This window comes from Ciconia boyciana, chromosome 1 (assembly GCF_034638445.1).
Source record: "Ciconia boyciana chromosome 1, ASM3463844v1, whole genome shotgun sequence".
NCBI lineage: Eukaryota > Metazoa > Chordata > Aves > Ciconiiformes > Ciconiidae > Ciconia > Ciconia boyciana.
Genome location: NC_132934.1, coordinates 192,953,936 through 192,972,288, shown reverse-complemented (window position 1 = coordinate 192,972,288; position 18,353 = coordinate 192,953,936). Strand labels below are relative to the sequence as shown.

The window sequence follows — 18,353 nt, the reverse complement described above, 5'->3', positions numbered from 1 at the left end:
AACCGTTTCACGCTGATACACTAGATGACAATTCAATCACATATCCTTATCCTACTGAGCTAATCTTGTTTACTCATTCTTTTTTCTCCCCTGTTAACATGTGACAATTGTATCCATTTCAGAAGCTTTCATCTGTCCAGCATGCCTTTGAACTACTCACTTTTGGAGCTGCTCTGTGCTCTTCTGCAGGCCTGTACTGGTGCCACTTCTATTCCACTTAAACATGTTTTTTTAAGATTTGCATAAACAGGGAAGAGCAGTAAAATTAAGGATCTCTGATATACTAAGCTCCTCTCTGGGCAACCTGCTCCCTTCCCTTAGGCAGATTCCTAGTGTGAGACTTTAAAGGACTTTTAATCAATGAAGACAGATCTTCAGATTTGAATGGATGAGGACCATTAGCTTTACCTCGTTTTCTTCCTGTTCTGTCTCTTCCTCTTTTGGGGAAGAAAGTCACAGGATGTAACATCTTCAAATGACAGCTTTGACTGGGATCTTTTTTCATTCTTCTTTTAAAGCCGGGCTCAGCTTTGATCTACACCCCTCTGACAGCTTATGCTGATAGAGAAGCTTTGCTTTATTTTCTGAGTAAGTTAGAACTAGATGTACAACTCATTTCCACCCCTCACAACAAACTACTATGACAGACACTTGTAGCATCACACTGGCTTCACACAGTGCATCTGCAACACAAGTGCTTTCCCTTTCACAGAAAAGTGCAAGAGCTAAGTACATCTCCTGCGCTAGCCTTCAGGTTCACTGTTGTTTGTAAAAACTATGTCACATTTATCTCTGAGCTTCTTCGTATTCAGTCATTCAACACTAGACTATCAAGAGCCAATTAAAACACTGCTCTAGGCCTGGGAAATGAAGTGAGGTTGACAAGATAATAGGAGTGGAACAATTAGAGTTAATTAGCTCAGTGGGAAATCCATTCCCAGGCAGCTACTGGTGAGAGGCTGGGTTGGCAAGATAATGAGTCTAGACTGGATATACCAGAACAGGCAAACCTTCATCTGCACAGAGAAGTGGCCAGTACAGGGCTTCTGACTCATTGCCACAAACAACAGTAAGTTCTGAGAGAACAGCAGGCCCTACACAGCCCTAGTGAGCTGGGATGGAGTGTGTGCAGCCATGCTTGTCCAGGTGTGGTCTCCTTGTACTTGTCACCAGCAGCATATGCTCCTGTGTGAACACAGTATACGCACACCAGAAGTGGAGCATACAAGGACGACTGCTGGAGGGAGACTCCAAGACTTAGTTTTACTGTCACGAAGTTGACAAGGCAGGGAATCAGACTGGTAGGGGGGGAAAAGCTACAAAGGCAACTCTGGTAGAGTTCCTCAGCTAAATAACTCAACTACTATGCATTTCATCCATCTCTCTTTGTTATTCGGTGGTAGGAGAACCAGCCCTGAGGCACCAGTAATTATCCTTTTAGTGGCATTTCAATGGCAATACTCCCAGTTGCCAGAAGTTCTAATAAATAAAATGAAAATACATACTGCTAAATTAGAACACACAACTATAAACAACATTTTTCTCTTTGCTGGCCAAGTAAATAGCTTTTGTAAGGAGCTACTCTGCTGATTGTTATCCAGTCAGAAAAGAATCAGCTGCTTTTCTTCTATTTCAGAAGTAATCTCAGAGCTTTGGTTTTAAGACAACCACATCTGACAAATCAGCCAGGTTTGTTAATGCAATGCACGGTTCTTTCAGCTCTGAATATTCCCAGCAAGAAGGGATTTCCTCTTACCTTTTCCTATGTGTCTCCTGGTGTTTTCTATAGTAGAGTTGCGGTTTACATTTGAGAGCAGTCCTAGGCAGAACCTGTTTTTGTTATTTGACGGATCTGTAAATCCATCTATAAGGATACTTCGAGAGGAAGCCTGGAAAGTCTCCCCTACCCGGTTGTTGAGTTCATAGTAGGCAACTGAGCACCAATGTTGGGGTTCCTCATAGCAAACAGGCCGAAAGTCTGTAGGAAATAAAATTAATCAGCTGCTCAGGTCTCAGTAATATTTTTTAAACAATCATTCTCTGTTTTCTTTCCTCCCTCCCTCCCACTTCCACCCCCCCGGCTCTTCATCTAAACAGTCACTTATGTCAGGCTTTATCTCAACAGCAGCTTCTGTTTCTTCTTAATTTTATGACTGAAGCCCCAAACATGCAAAGGGCTGGTACACCAGCTTAACTGTAAGCCTCTGAGGAGTCCCACTTGTTCTTAAAAGTGATAACTCCACTGAATTAAATTAAGCACATGCTGACATTCCTTGCTGAACCAGGGCCCAATCTCTACACTGAAAATAGTAAGGGACACATCTGTTCTGCACACTAGCAGGAGCTAGGGATGACAGATGGGCTCAAAGCAAGTCAAAACTGAGCCAAGCCTTCAGCCTAATACCAAACTCTGAAGTTCAGAAGTAATCAATCACTCCCCTCAATTTTTTGCATGCTTTGGGGCTTTCCACTTCCATGTGGGACCGTAAGCAGAAATGTCAGCAAGGTAATTTCTTTTGGATCTACCCCTGCCCAGGTTTTCTAACTCAGAGACAGAGAAAGACTCAGAAATGTAACAGAATCTCTGAGCCTCACTCGTCCTACAGGAATTAGTGGGAAACCTTATCCTGCCTGCCCACCACAGGCATGTGAGACCCCCTGCCCCCAGAGCACCTCTGTGCATAACCTCTAATAAACTTCCAACTAATATTCACTAGGGCAGTGATCACAGATGGTAAACTATGGTAAAGAGATTAAAGTATCTCGACAATTTATTTAAAAGTATTGGTGTCTGATAACTACTTATTATCTGGCCATTCTGTGTACCCATCTGTAATTAGCACTATCACCCTCATCTTCCTTCTGCTCCAGTTCTGTGATACATACATGTTCCTCACTGTTTCAGAAGGCTGGCATTATTGTTTTAATGTGCATGTGTGTGCACAGTGTTCAGTCTTCATGCCATAAAGGACATTTGTTTAGGACTACAATACGCTGGACTAAAAGAACTATGGTGATTTTTACTTTGCAGTAGCAGGTAGCCAAAGGAAAACCCAGCAGAGGAACTCAATTTCCCCTTGCTGCTCTGCAGCAATGGGCTTCGAATGGTGGAGGAATCACCTGCCATTACTAGTCTGGAGGTAGTGGAGAAGTCATGGAGTTGCTTTGAGGGGGGCAAGGAGGATCCCAATCCCTTCTAGTCTGACCAACCATGCCCTGTCCCACTAAAACATTCTTATATGAGGACAAAGAGTTTGGCCTTCTGTAAAAATCTCTTTGTACTTCACTAGAACATGTCCTTTTCTTTTCTAGCCAGCCAGTAATGTAACTTTAATACAAAGATGGCAGTAAGAAAGGTCCCAACCACAAGGCTTTAAAGTACTTGAAACCCAGAACTGAAAGTGATAAAGAAATCAGTTCTGATATTGATAGTGTTCTTTTGTGTTATAAGGCCTCACCATTCTTGATTTGATATCTTTGTCTTTACAACGTAGATAACAGTGTTTGCTTTCATTAACAGCTTTCTAAATGTAATAGTCTATGGATGCAAATAAGGTCTAAACTCTGCAACTTCACACATAATTCACTGAATTCTTAAATCAACCTATTCTGCTAGCTAATGGATAGGTCTAGTACACAGCCTTACTGTAAAACTTTCGGAAAGCTATTATTACAGATCACTGAACCTTCTTGTTCAAATAACAATTTTTTTGCTTAACAGTTTTTCTTTGAAGAATAGTACAAATGGTTATTTACTTTCAGCTTCTCCATCGGCAGATTTACCTCCACTGGGCAAAGACAGCACTAGTTGACTTTCAGCTATTGCATCCATTGACCGCCCATTGTGGTTTCCTGGAGGTTCTCTTGCATGGTAAGGCGGGGGTGGAGTTTCCACTATTAGAAAGAAGGAAAGAAAGAAAAGAAAGAAAAGACACCTAAATCAATACGCTGGTAAATTATCTGGCTTTTCCTGGTGAGTACTTAGGACTTATTCAGCATTGTTTAGCTAGAGAAGGGCTGGAAACAGAGCACAAATCTGAACCTGACCTCCCTTCAGTCTCCAGATTAAGACCATTACATGTTCAGGGTGGACAGGAAGGAAGGGCTGTCATGTTGGACATGCTGCACTTGAAAGAGAGAGCGACAGTCACAACAGTGCCTCAGGCCTAGACCGGTGTCCAGTCAAGCTCTCTGTTAGTACAAGTTGCTACCTTAAGAAAGCAACGCAGTTTGATCCTTCAGTTCCAGACTTCTCTCCCAAATGTAAAACTTGAAGAGGATGATTTAAGAGCAGAAGCTAACTTTAATTGATCCTCTGGGAGAAAGCTCTCTTTCTTCACAGGCTATAAAAAAAGCCCATGGAAAGACTTTATACTCCAAAATCAAACTTGGCAAAACTCCCTCCAGATTTGCCCTTTTTACCTCTGTCCTACAAGGGAAGGCTGGCCCCTCTTCTGGTTTGTTCAGTCTCCCATCAAAGAGCAATGGATGTGATGAAAAAGTATGGAGAAAAAGTATCAATTCACAACCTGCCCGCTCCTGATTTGTTTCATTTATGGCACACTAAGCTAGAAAACAGAAGGTGACTCTATAGTGGGGATTCTCAAGAAAGACAGGAGGCTTTAGAAAGCCAAAGAAAAAAGGACTTCATTTTCATATTAGAAAATGCCGACATTCACTGCATAAGCACTACAAGTATGTAGTTTTATTCATTTGAACAGAAACTCAGTGGGCTTATGTGTAAATTATAGCCATATACAAGCTTGCAGGCCTAAGGGTCTCTTTAAGAAAGACCAGGGTTTAACTTGGTTCCAGGCTGAAATTTCCTCTTGTGTTCAGGGTCTGTTGGCTGGCCCTCAAAACAGAGCTACTTCACCCAGAGTGGATAAATGTGGACTGTCTCATAAGACAATCATTGAATCTTCCAAGTAAGTACTGCACAGGAATGTTATTCTATTTAAGCATTGTTCAGGATTTAGGAATTCATACACTATATGATATTTCTAACATGCATATGACATAACCCTCCCACAGAAAATGCAACAAGCTAGAAGAGTAAAACAAAATCAAGAAAGAGTGGAAGAGAATACAAGTCACAGAAAGGAATATAATGTAGTTATACAGGTATTTTTGATGTCTACACCTAAGCTAGTCACCATAAGCTCTCCTTATACCCACTAAAGAAAAACAGGCATTGCAGACACGGTGCATCTCAGCTCCTTTAGACATATACCTTAAGATGCAATGAAACTTGTTCTAGGAGTGCCTGTTTTTCTCCACTGATTACAGAGAGAGTATAGACAATTACATGAGATGTAGAAATTTGCATTGTTGACATCTATATTTGGTCACACCAATCCCACTCAAGGTTCTTGATGTAACTCCAGTTTGCTTTAGATAGATAGTCTTCCATCCCTGACTGTTACACAGGCAAATTATGCTTATCAGCATGCCATGTGCTGTCGTATACTGAAGCTCAGGTTGAGCCTCTTCCATTTTTAAGTAGCTTTGCAAGGTCCCAAGTTCAGTTAAATGCACCAGTCAAGAGTCATTACAAAGTTGGAATGGGCCTGATTTACCTGTCAGGACCAGCTCCCCTGAATCCAGCGTGGTTACACAGAGGTGAAAGAAAAAGATGGGAGAAGACAAACAAGTCCTACTACTTGCTGAAATGTTTCAATGTTGCTAAATATGATTTAATCTGAAGTACAGATCTAGAGAAGAAATGAATGAAGGTCCATTCAATGAATGGAGAGGGAATGAAAAACATCACACTGTGTTGAAAGTGTCCAGCTTAAAAGGAAGTTCAAATACTATGAATACCTTGTAAAAACAAACACCTTTCTTGCACTTAAAATCAAAATAGACATATCATTAAGGATGTGAATTTAAATGCTTTGTAGTTGAGACATTAAAACATTAAGCTACAAGATTTTGACCTGAATTCATCCTTGTGAAAAAGTTGAGATCATTGAAACTATTTGAGAGTTACAACAAAGTGCAGAAGTCAATCTGAACCATGTTTTGATATTAAAGCTAGCTCTCAGCTGTGTTGCATGACACCTTCTTGGTATATTTAACAGCAAAAGCATAGTTAAGTTCTCAGGTAATTAGAGCAGTACTAAGTAAGGAGTTCAGAATGCAAACAATCTGAGTGACATAACCCTGCCAACCTCAGAACTGTGGAGCTGATGAAGCACGTTCCAAAGGCACAGGAATTTGCCTGGTGGCTTCACCAAGTGTTGGGCCAGACTGTTAAACACCTTAATTTCCTGAAGTTTATACAGTCAGTGGGATCACCATGAATTAAAAAATATTTCTGCGTACCAATTTCCCCATTTTATCCTGTCTCTCTTGATGGAGTTTCTAAAGGTCCCTACCCTGACCATATCTATTAGAGGTGGCTAACTTAGGTGTTGCAAGGTGCTCTTTTCCATGGATTGTATCAGAAGCTTGGATGGGCAGCTTTAGGCAGAAGGTGGTCTGGCACACCTGCTCGTCTCCTCAACTTTACCCTTACAGTAATAATGAAATCTCATCCAGACACTTTTAGGAGTGGGATGACTACAGCTCTTAGTTCCTTGAGCATCCGTCAGAAGGACTGGGAGACAATACTAAGAGATAGTCACAAGAAATCATGTCCCAAATCCATCCTGTCCAACATTTCAATCTGTAGCTACAGCCTGGTGGAAGCACACAGAACTGGCACCTGACCCCAGGCCCCAGCAAAAACCGTGACTGCCTCAGTTGGGATGTCTGAAAGCTCATTCTTACCCGTGAGCTGATAGGGACTTCCTGGTCCAGAAGAGCTTCCTGGTGAGTTGGGGTAGCTGATGCTGTTAGGCGACTGGGAGAACATGTGGCTGGGTGATGATGGAAAAGGGGTGCATGGAGGATGCTGGAAAGAATCAGGATAGGTGGCATTATGCGGCATTAGCGGCTCGCTGTGCAGAGAAGTGTTTCGAAACTTGGCGAGGAGGCTGAGGTGAGGGTTGAACTCGCTGTGTCTTGGAACGAGTACAGGAGGTAGGACTGAAAATAAAAACAAGAACAGAAAATAATCTGGTTAAAATTGCACTCTTGAAAGTATATCTCTTTGTAAGTTAAAAAGAGGCATATTCCATGCTGCCCAAATATTGCTATCTGTATACGAGTCATTGAAGGGCAACAAACCTGTCCAAAAACAAGAATCAAAAGCTGATTCTTGGACCTTTTTTTTCCAGATTTGCAGCCAGTTGCAGCAATTCCATATACAAAATATGGACTCATTCCTGACTTGAGGAAGGTACCATAAAATTCACAGGTACAGCATGTGCACACAGCCCTCTTACAGAAATGCAAGTGGCACATTTCTCCCACTCAAAATTACCTATTCCTTCCTTCCTGAAAGATTGAACATGTCAGGAGTTTGCTAAATATTATCACCAGGATTTGCCAAACCCACAGCCAAGTTTAATAACAATTAATAGTGCTCTGCAATATACTGCATATTTTAGTACCAGTGTTTTACAGATGGGCAAAAGGAAGCACAGACCAGAAGACACCAGATTTAAAAGGTTTTCAGGTACTTGAAAATGCTGCCAGACAGACGGTGGGATCTTTAAAAGGAAATGTAAATGGCAATTCAAATATTGCAGCAATATTAATTTGGCTCTTGCAATATAGTTAGAAAAGATCTAGCATGAGGAGGCAAATGTCAATGGTTGGTAAGTAATACATGAAAAATGTAGGTCACAAAACTGAAATCCAAATCAATCCATGTAAAAATTGGTCTAATAGAAGATATCACCTCTCTTCACAAACTCTCTTCGCTTACATCTCATACTGTCAGTGCTGTTAACAGCATTGCTGCATTGGGAAACCTAAAGTTGACCCAAATTATTCTGGATTCTGACATATCAGGAGTGAGAGCAGAACTGGAGTCAAAGCACTTTAGAAAACCCAACTAGTGAGTTACCTATGAAGATGCAGCCCCTAGGCTGGAACGTAAAGAGGCTTGCTAAATAGTTCTGCATATGGGAGTTCAACCTGAGGATTTAACTGGGTCTCCCGTTGTCCTTGGGGGGAGAACAGCACCTACAACAGGTGATACATGTACCCCAAGATTTCTCTATTAGTTACTAGCTCACGTATTGCCTAATTGCCTTAGTTAAGGCCTTAAAAACAAGTAGGGGGAATGAATACCCAGTTGCTATCGTGCAGATCTGAAAGCCACCAGAGAAGATAAGGAGGCAATCTGAGTTACTGTGACAAGGATGAATTGTCCCAACACTGGGAACAGTTCAGCAGGCTTGTATTGATTGACCTAGTGTCCAGAGTTCCTCTGGCCTAAAACCCAGCAGCACGTAATCTTTCAGTCTATCCTTACTAGCTTATGGAAACAAATAGCAGTGTGTGCTCTTGGTTATAAATGCTGACAGGAATATATGGTTTGAACGTGTTTTAACATATTGTTTGGACCCAAAAGCTCTGTCTAGGTAAGGCCAATTCTTTTTAGGTAGGTAGCTAACACCTTTTAATTACAGTGAACTTTCATTTATCCAGCATAATGAAAGAGTAGAATAATTGCTATAAAGCAAATAATACATAGATAATGCAAAACATGTGCATGAGAAGAGGCTGTAGGAACACCCTCCTTGGAGTGCACTCTCAGTGCACATTGATTGCTCAGAGAGCTGAGGCAGTTTAAGCACGAGGAGGAGGACCAGTGCCTGGTACCAATGGCAGGTTTACAGCTTCTTGCTTGATGTAGCGCTATGCTGCACCCAGGGCAGGATTAAACCATGCTCCTGCCCACCCACTGGCATATACCATTTGGGAATTTGCCAGTCACGAATGAACTGAAGAACTGAGCCCTAAAAACATACAAAAGATGGGACTGATGACAGGGGGTTCACTGCAGAAGTTATCTTCTTACGTGCCTGGAAACACAGGCACTGGGATACCGCTTAAGAGACTATACGCAGACCCTTCTCTGGCCCAATGCATTTCTAATCAGCTTCTGGCCAGCACAAGGATGGTGCTCTGGAGACTACATTCTTTCCTTCTGCCTCTGATATGCCCCTACCTATGGGATGAAGATTTTGTTGTCACCCTCTTAAGTCCTTTGGTAGAGAGAGGTATTTCTGCTTCTTTACTGCTTCTTTAGCTTTTTTAATTTCCTAGACTCCCCCAGGTACGACTCATACAGGCAATACAGGTATTCACATCTGAGATGCACTACCCAGTCCCCCATGGATATCTTCATAGTCAGTGGAGAGATACAGACTCTTTTAGTGCTCAGTTCATCTGCTCTATATTGGGACAAGGCCAGTACCACCACTGCAGGTGTGGTTTTGGCGAGCTGGATCCCTCCCATCCCATGCTCCTGTGAGCAGCTCCAGGCTGTGAGCTGCTGCTGCTTCTGGAGTTTTCCTCTGCTGCTCCATGAAACTGGTATGATGCTTGCCAGGTCTGCTGCTGCTCAGCCAGCTCTGACCAGCAGCCCTAGCAAACAGGGAACTGGTGATCCCTTTGCACCCAGCAGAGGTGCTGAGCAAGGGACAGCTGTGCTACAGCAATGTCATGCAGTGTTACGAGGTTGGCACCTTGCTGTGGGTACTGCTGCTAAGGAAGCGCCTTTCTTCAGCCCTGTGAGAACTCAACACAACTCCTTCTCTAAATGAAAGCTGAGAATCTGAATGTGTGAACAGTACTTGCCAGGAAAAGCCTTTGACTCGCCCTGAGTGAGTCAGCAAGAGGAATTTTCAAGCCTTGAACTTCTTCCCAGCTCTGACCAGGGTACTTTTAATTTCTGCTCTGCTGTACAGTTTTTGCCACCTCACTCAATCTTTCCACTGACTGCTCTGTGGCTGCCTAGAGAGCTAAAGCCTCTGTGGTGGTGAGGAATTCTGAGATTTTCTTGATTGTGGCTAAAAATTCCCCAGAGGGCCTTGTTCTCCTTGCTCTTTTGGTAACAGATGTCACTCTCCAGGGCCTAACAACTCTGAAGGAAGTGTGACCAGAGGCACGAAACTGAGTGACTGAGTGCATTGGGACCTGTCTGTCCTCATAATTTATCTGCGTTGTCTCCACTCAATGGAGTCCTTTTCTTCTACCCGCTCCGAGAGCCAGGGGTGGATCCTTCCTTCTATGCATGCCCAAGTGTTGATGATCTTTGTTCAACTGAAGACAAATACAGTCATGTCTGAAGTCCTGCCACTGCCTTTCCTGCACTAGGCTTTCTCCTGTTCCCTTTAGCTGAAACAGTTCCTGCTGGAAACCTGGCTGTGCCCAGAGCCTGTGACTTCAGGTGCAAGCAAACTATCTGCCTCACGGTTTAATTCCAGGTACAACATCCACCCTGTGATTTCTCACACATCAGCCCATCTTTGCAGAGTTTACTACCTTCAGAGACCTACCCTCCAGGGAGATCCATCTGTTCCCTATGCCCATGAGCATTTACAAACACCAAACACATAGCCAGCAGTGAGATCATCAGGTGGTCTTCCAGTTGGGAGGCTACCACATCTTAGTCCCACTCAGGCTTGATGAAAGCATTCAGTTAGTCTAAGTGAAAAGTTCATTTAGGCTCCTGCTGTCTACAGCAATGGTGCACACTACAATTTGCACTATCTACACATGATTGATCTCATATAAACATAATAGGGTAAATGTTTAGGCAGCTTTTCTATTTTTCTGAAAATATAGCTTCTCCTGACAACAAACCATTCAGACTTCTGACCAGCTCTTCGAGGCAACACAATGAAGCAGAGCCTAACCACCATACCTATCTTCTTTAAGCTAGGTGGCCTAACCCCTCTCCACAGTGCAGTGTTGCACAAATAGAGGAAATATATGCTGCTTGTTTCTAAACGGCACTTGCTGCTCAGCAGACCTGAGAAAAAATCTGCTGGGGACACTGGCAGCAGCAATAAAAGCTATGCATAATCTGTGCAATATTGGTCAGCATAGACTAGGATGTGGCTGGGCAGCCTGAGGACACAGCAGAAGCAATGAAACCCCTGAATCTCAGACCAGAGCTTAAAGCTGCTCTCTAGTAATAGAGGTCTAGGGATCTGCCAGGCCATTAAAGAAAGGGTGAGGCCCTCCCATCTTTGACACAACTCATTCATTCTGAATAAAAGTTAACAGATCTGGTCACTGAATGGTTGACTCAGCAAGACAGACTGCAGTGTTGGAAAGTGAGCCCCAAGACGATGGACATTTGTATAAAAACAATACTGGCTTGTGGATTATAAAGAAATGCACTGCTGACTAATTTCATGGGTGGATTCTTTAGCTCCAGAGGATGAGATTCAGAGAATCTCACGTAAGCCTAAGATCACCAACACCCAAGATGCAGAAGATTTCCTGTAGTTAAAAGAGGACTGTTGTTTAAATAGACTGGCACCTAGATCAATCACTCCCAGCCATTTCTGCAGTGATCTCACTGCTACCGCTTTCTCCTCAAGCTCATTTCTTCTCTTGCCTTGCCACCACCTCCTTGCAGCACTGCTTTCCAACTGCCTCTGGCCTGGAGCTGCATTGCTGCCACTTGCAGTGCTGTAAGTTACCTCTCCAGCACTGCCCCAGCACACCTGAGTAGGTCGTACTCCTTGCTGCACTGCATCTTTAGCAGGGGGGTGACTCACTTGTGAGCTTCAGCTTCTAAGCTGTCCCCGTAAGAAGAGTGGCAGGGGTGAATACAACAGCCCAAGAACAATTCCCAGGTCCTGTGGAGAACTGGCATGGCACAGCTTGCATCCTTGCAGCTGCTCTCTTTTCCACCTCCAAAACAAGGTAGTCACATCCAAAATGCCCAAAGTCCCTCCTGTGGGCTAACCCCTGCACCCTGAGAACTGCTAGTCCATGCAAGTCTGCATGGGTCAAAGCTGTGCCTGGGAGCATGCTACCAATTCAGCAATACTCAGACCTGCACCTTGGCCCCGTCTCATTTACTAGTGGAGATGTAGCCAGTCTGCTGCACAGACAAATGACAGTCATGTTCACAGCTGAAACCTTCTGAGTTTCAGGGTCAGAACAACAAGCTTTGGCAGCCATTTAGCAGCTGCTGGATTATCCCAGTACTAGCCTTTGTTAGCTGGCACCGAACAGATCAGAAGACCGGGGTTGAAAACAGCACTGTGCAGTGCTGTCAGCTACCACGCTGAGGAGACTCCATTAACTACACTGGAGTTACACCAGAAGAAATGAGAAGAGACTGAAGACTGCAGCCTTCAAAGAGAAAGAATGGAATATTTTATGAGCATCTTTTCTTAGATTCTTGAAGAGTTTATTTTAGTAAGGCAGGAGATCAGCTCTTTCCACTGAAAACTGTTGACAACAAGCACCACTCACTGCAGCTGTAAAATTTTAGTTGTGACAATGTTTATAGCAGTTCAGATACAACTTCAAAATGACAGCTCCACTGCAGTGGAAGGACTATCAGAAAAGGGAGCAGCCCCTGTTGTTTAACAAATGTTAACAAATGTCTTTCCCTTATTTCATCTGTGTGAAAAGAAACATCCCACAGTTCACTTATCTGATCCTAATGTCACCTCAGAGTAAAGTTCATGCCAGACAAAGAGTAATCACAGAATAATAAGTATACACTTACCAACCATATCCATTAGTAAATTAAATTACTGTGATTTTTGGCAGCAAGGGAGAGCTAGGTTAGACATTAGAAATCATTTTGAACTGTAAAGATAGCAAAGCAATAGATTCATTTGCCTGGGGAGGTTGTGGAGCCTCTATCACATGGGATTTTTAGAGCTCATTAGAAAAACATCTGTCAGGAATGTACCTGTAATTTGTTTTGTTTTGGGAGTAGGGGCAGAGGAGAACAGGATGACTGCTCAAGATCTCTGCCAGCCCTGCTTTCTAAGATCCCTATAGAAGTCCACACTGAACACTATAATTTTCTAACAGCTGTTTCATTGACACAAAGCCCAATTAAATGACCCTTCAGTGAGGTCATAAGTTTTCAGGGCTGACCAAGTCCAGTGTAAAGAGGATCATCAGTGGAAGAACTCAAAGTTTTATGGGAACTTGGGGGATTTATTTCACATAAACTATCAATTCAGGTAAGTAAATCCCACTAAAGGCAGGCCACCAGGCATTTTAGCAAGAATCAGCTGACCTGGTTTCATACCCACAGCAAAATAAGCCATCTTACTGCAACTCTAATTTTTAAAGAGAGAGCTAGTGATACATTTTTCCTGTGGATTAATGAATCGATTTTCAGACAATGAGACATAAATCTAGCCGGGGTGGTAAGTCTAGGACGGTGCCTAGACTTCATGCAAAAGGACACCAGTTTGCAGAAGGAGGGTTCAGAGGGCAGCCAGCAGCCAGCACCCACGTCCACGGAGAGGAAGCTCACTTTCAGCACCCTGGACAAGATCCGGGTGCCCTCGGGGGTCCGATGGGACGTGGACCCCACGGGGTGAGGCGCTCCTTACTGCCGGCTGCCGGAGCTGTGACGTCACCGGGCACGGAAAGGCCCAGGGTCCTTCCATCAAATGGAGCCTGTCTTTTCAGATTTCAGAGCAGAACTCAGTAGGATGCACCAAGACTAGACCTGCCAGTGCAAGAGCTAATAGAGAGATGTGAATCATTTGCGGGTGATATAATTACCTGGGGTTTCCACCCGCCGGTAATGGTAGGGGTTAATGCACACTTCTTTCTGTTTCGAGCCAAACGGGAACTCACAACATTCCAGTGGTTTCAGCTCATGGTGAGATTGTAAATCAGGCCAGCGCCACACTCTGCAGTATATGACGTGGGGAAGCCCCTTGCGGTGAGACACCTGCAGTCGCCCATCCAAGGAGCGTGGGATGGTGACACATTTACTGGGCTGACCCGGGCAGCTCAGAGCCCTTTCCAGTTCTTCCATGGCACCTTTTTTCTTCTTTAACTTCTTCACCAAGGAATCAACAGCTTTTTCTGCCCACTTTTCCTCTTCATCTCCTTGTTTCCAGCCCAGCAGCCTTTTCACTGCAGGGCTGGTGAAGGAGAACAAGGAACTGATAGGGGTGCTGGAGTGCATAAGAAGCAGAGATTACACACGAGCGTCAACAGAAGCACAAATTGCTCTCCTGCCTTGCAAGGCTTGCACAGAGTTTCGACAATATTGAGATGGACGCTTCCTTCAAGGAAAGGTTCTTCCACACATACGTTTTTGTAGTCTTAGGTGCTGGTAACAAGTAGTCCAATAGGGTGGGTCTCAGAACTTTCCAAACATCAAGAAACTGCTGTTGAAGCCTGGAATAACAACACAATACATTGTTAGGCTTCGCACACTCCTTTCATTTGTTCCTTCAATAAAATCTTTTGAAAGAGAAATGATTCAAAATGTGTATTTAATTTTCAATGGTTTTCTGTTTGTTTTTTGCTATTTATTTTGGGTCCAAGCCTCTCCGCCCCACTACCCTCCACATTCATTTTAGAGTTGGACCTCGGAAAGCATTAAGTGTCCAGTCACTTCAATTTGTGAGTTTAATGCACTAGGCAAATTGTTGCAGGGTTGGGGTTATATTTACTACAAAAGAAAATGTATCTCTTTTTTTTGATGCTGGTAGCTGTAGGTTCAGCTCAACCATCTTCTATGAAATTAAATCTGTAATATAAATTTTTATGGAAGTAATGAGTATAATATTTTTCTGACTTCAACTCCCTCTCTGCCCCTCCAATCTCACTTGACTGTCAAGATTTGTAAAATATTAACTGCAAAATTAATTTAAAATTCAATTACTCACAGATTTCATTTAGTGCCTTTGAAAGATCTATCACTATTCTCTAAGCTTATTACATTGTCTCATGTGCAAGAGAAAACCTTGTTTGCCTAGCCAGTCTGTTTCACTCTCTCCAACAATTCAAAGTTTTTTGGATTAAAATCACAGACTTCTGGACATGGTTTGTGCTGGATGGATCCTGAGTTATTTCTGCTAAGAGTTGCTACATCTGACAAAGTCCAACAGAAAGAGCTTAGTTCTTGAGGGTTTTTCTCTTTTTTTTTTCTTTTTTTTTTTTTTTAAACATAGCCGGAGCCAGTCTAATTTTAGCTGAAAATGACATATTTCCACTGACTGGAACTCTGAGGAAAAACGTCCTTGTATGTCAAGCTATTTACTGCTTTAAATATACTTCACGGACCCCCTGTGCATATCAAGGCCAAAGGTCTGAACTATACAGAGGGCACTTAAAGCAGGAGATGGGGGCAGCTTGTAAATGGATGCTTCCAGAGAAGCAGCTCCATGACTGCCCTACTCCACCCTTGTGGGAGGACTTGGGTCCTTCTTGTCCCCCATCAGTAAAGGCCTGGACATTGTCCTCAGCACTAATTATATGCAGCCACTGAGGAGACAGAGAGATATTGCCTGGTGTTGGGAGCAGCAGGGCTTCACAAACCATATTATTCTGCAGTTTCCTTAAATGTGCAGCTCTTATAAGAGTTCAAAGGGCACTTGGGGACACTGAGTACAGGCACAGGTACAACATATTGAGACAGGAGGCCAATCCCAAAGACTGGTTCCTCAGCATAGTCTGATATGCTCAGCACCACACAGCTCTGGAGCATGCTGCAGGGTAAGCACACATGGCCCAGGGCATCAAAGCCTCTTAGACCTAACATGCAATGTTTGCTGAGGACCAAGGACCACCTAGAGCTGTTTTCCTCCTAGCCCTTCTGTTTTGTTCTCATGCCCATTCCTCTGCCCCACTGCATCACCCTTTAAGATGCCCAGCACCCTGAGAAATGCAGTTAAGTGTAAACATAAGAAGCTTTTTCCCTTCTTCCATGAGAGCAGCAATGATGAGGGCAGGGGCTCAAATTCCCAAAAGCCTTCCGCACAACCTAGGGAGATGGAAGCACTTGGCCCCACAGAAGAGAAAGCATAAAAGCGATTCTTTGGCATGTCACAAGCCCCAGCGGCAGCTGCTATTCCCCCCGGAGATTCATATTTCGAGCACTAGCGGACAGGAGGCTGCATGAAAATATGAACAGAGGAACTACAAAACTGGAAGAAAGAGTAGGCACACCTTGCTTCAGGCATCCACCACAGCATTGAGCTCTGGCTTATGCAATTTCTGTATTATCAATCTATGTATATGTCCAGTTGTCCTCAACTGTCAAGAGAGGATCTTGACAGAGCACGGCAGAAATTCCCACACTCATGCCATTCAGCAATCAAAGATCGATTCCATGGAACTGCCCAAACTTGTCCCACCATGCAAAGAGAAGCTTCAGATTCCAGATTTTTTTCCCCACTCTGTATTAGTAAAAATCCAATGACCTGGAGCATTTAACTGGATAGTTACTAATGCCTCTTAGTCAATACCAAAGTCTATTCCAAACACTTAGAGGGGACATGTGAGAATGAAATAAATTCAGAATGATTTATCACAGGAAAAAAACCTCAAGCTGCTCGTAAAACATAATGTGGATAAAATTTAGGCAGGCAGTCTCCAGCTTTTGTGGGAGCAGGCTCAGCCTACAGAGCCCAGTGCCAGCCCCATCTAGGCATTGTGGGCAGTGGAGGTGTCTGTCCCTCAGGGTGTCTGCCCTGGTGAGAACCTGGGGAGGATCCACCACTGCATTGCTGTCATTGCTTGGCAGCACCAACCCCATCCTCATGCAAGAAAATGAAACAATGCTGGGATCTCTGTGCATCAGCCCTGAAAGCAGCAGTAGGAAGCAAGGAGAGCCTGGGATGAAAGCCCACAGGACCAGTAGTTGTGCAGAAGTCTCTGCTCGAGGCTGAGAGGGAAAATGGCTCACACTTCTTATCTGAGGGGGTCTCCCAGGCATTAGTGTGTGTAAACAACTGCCCCGATAAGTTAATGCAATGTTACAATCATCAGATATGAAAACATACATGTTCACGTAAAAGTATTGTCCCGAGATTTTCTTTTCCATTTCGACCAAGGTTTTAAATAAACACATTAATCTTGTTCAGTCAAATTAAATAACTCAACAGTGACATCAGTATGAGTCTGAGCACTATTGTTGCTAGTGGGAGAGTCGCCAAGACTATGTGTATAACAGCAAAAGCCGTGCTTTGCAGACCATGTGATATAGTCTCAGATAAGTACATTGCACAATTTCCTACCACGCTCCCCCCAGTTTCTTCTAAAATCGTTTTTTCCCTGAATTCAACTGACATCATAGAAAATATAAATGGTATTAAATAAACTAAACAGCTTTCAAATAATATTATTATCAGAACGTCCTAGTTTAATGTTATTAAATTACATAATACTGCATATTATTCAGTAGCCTAAGCCATGTCTTGCTAGGCTGAGGTACTCCATTACGAAATACCTAGGCAGACACTCTGCCCCAGGGCTGTAATGATAGAGATGTCAATTCACAATTTGATTTTAACACTCTTTCAGGACAGTAGTTGCTTAAGCTGTATGCCTTTTGTAACAGGCAACTTGCCTACCCAACTGGAAACTTCCAGCATTGAAATGTTTCAAACCCACATTTGATGTACTTTCTGTGCTGACGATTCATCATGTTCCTCAATGCTCATTGCTTGAGAGTGGTGTGAGGGGAGGGAAGCGTTACAGTTGTGATCCATGACCCCACCACACGTATCAAGCCCTGGGCCATACCATGATGGAAGTTCTGGTCTGGTCGCCTCTATCTCCCTCAGTGACACTATGATGTACCATCATCAGTATGAGTCAGGCATCATTCAGGGTACATCCCTAACACGATTCCCTCCTTTGGGACTACAAGGAAGGCTTTGTCTATCTGTCAGGTAAGTGACTGGTTAAGACCAAACACGGTCAATCTTCCATGCTGTAAATCTTTATTACATTGCTGAGCTTAGCCTAAGATCTGAATCTTGCTTTAGGGGAGAGATAGAAGACACATGGCATGTGAGCATGGACCCACCCTTTTGTTTCTGTGGTCTGCAGGAGAAGGTGGGACTGGAAATGCTTCAGCCCAGTTCACTTGCTCCATTCTCCCTGAACATAAGGTGCCGACTTTAGCTATGGCTACGCTAGTGCTGGGGAACATTTCTGAGCATGGGAACTTTATTATCTATAGCATAAATTATTACCACAGTATCTGGAATGGCTTTGGTCTGTGCCAGCAGCACTCTCCCAAATAACTCTTGTGCCTGGTTCAGGAGTTAGCAGGGATCAGGGGTCAATCCTAATAAGAAGTCTGCATAGAGCCACCCTGTTTTGGAGGGTGAGACAGCCGTTGCATGGAAGCAAGCCTCTCCATCCCAGTTGGCCTCAAGGCCAAGAACAGTATCAGGCATGTTTCATTTATTAGTACGGAAACAGACTTTCAGTAGAATTTACTCAGCCACATAAACATGTCCAAATTGTTGACACTCACATCTGACCTA

At 43.5% G+C, this 18,353-nt stretch overlaps 1 protein-coding gene across 2 annotated transcripts in view; it reads right to left on the bottom strand.

Annotated features, from left to right (window-relative positions):
- Positions 1 to 18,353, bottom strand: part of SMAD9 (SMAD family member 9) — a 36,535-nt gene that overhangs the window by 7,597 nt on the left and 10,585 nt on the right. The window contains exons 2-5 of one of the 2 annotated variants that reach the window (XM_072850356.1): positions 13,621 to 14,247; positions 6,775 to 7,032; positions 3,784 to 3,894; positions 1,757 to 1,978 (exon numbers count right to left, since the gene is read on the bottom strand). In XM_072850356.1, the coding sequence (XP_072706457.1) occupies positions 1,757 to 1,978; positions 3,784 to 3,894; positions 6,775 to 7,032; positions 13,621 to 14,032 (1,003 nt within the window). In that variant the 5' untranslated portion in view covers positions 14,033 to 14,247. Of the gene's footprint in view, positions 1 to 1,756; positions 1,979 to 3,756; positions 3,895 to 6,774; positions 7,033 to 13,620; positions 14,248 to 18,353 lie in introns of both variants that reach the window. The other variant, XM_072850355.1, reaches the window with a different exon arrangement.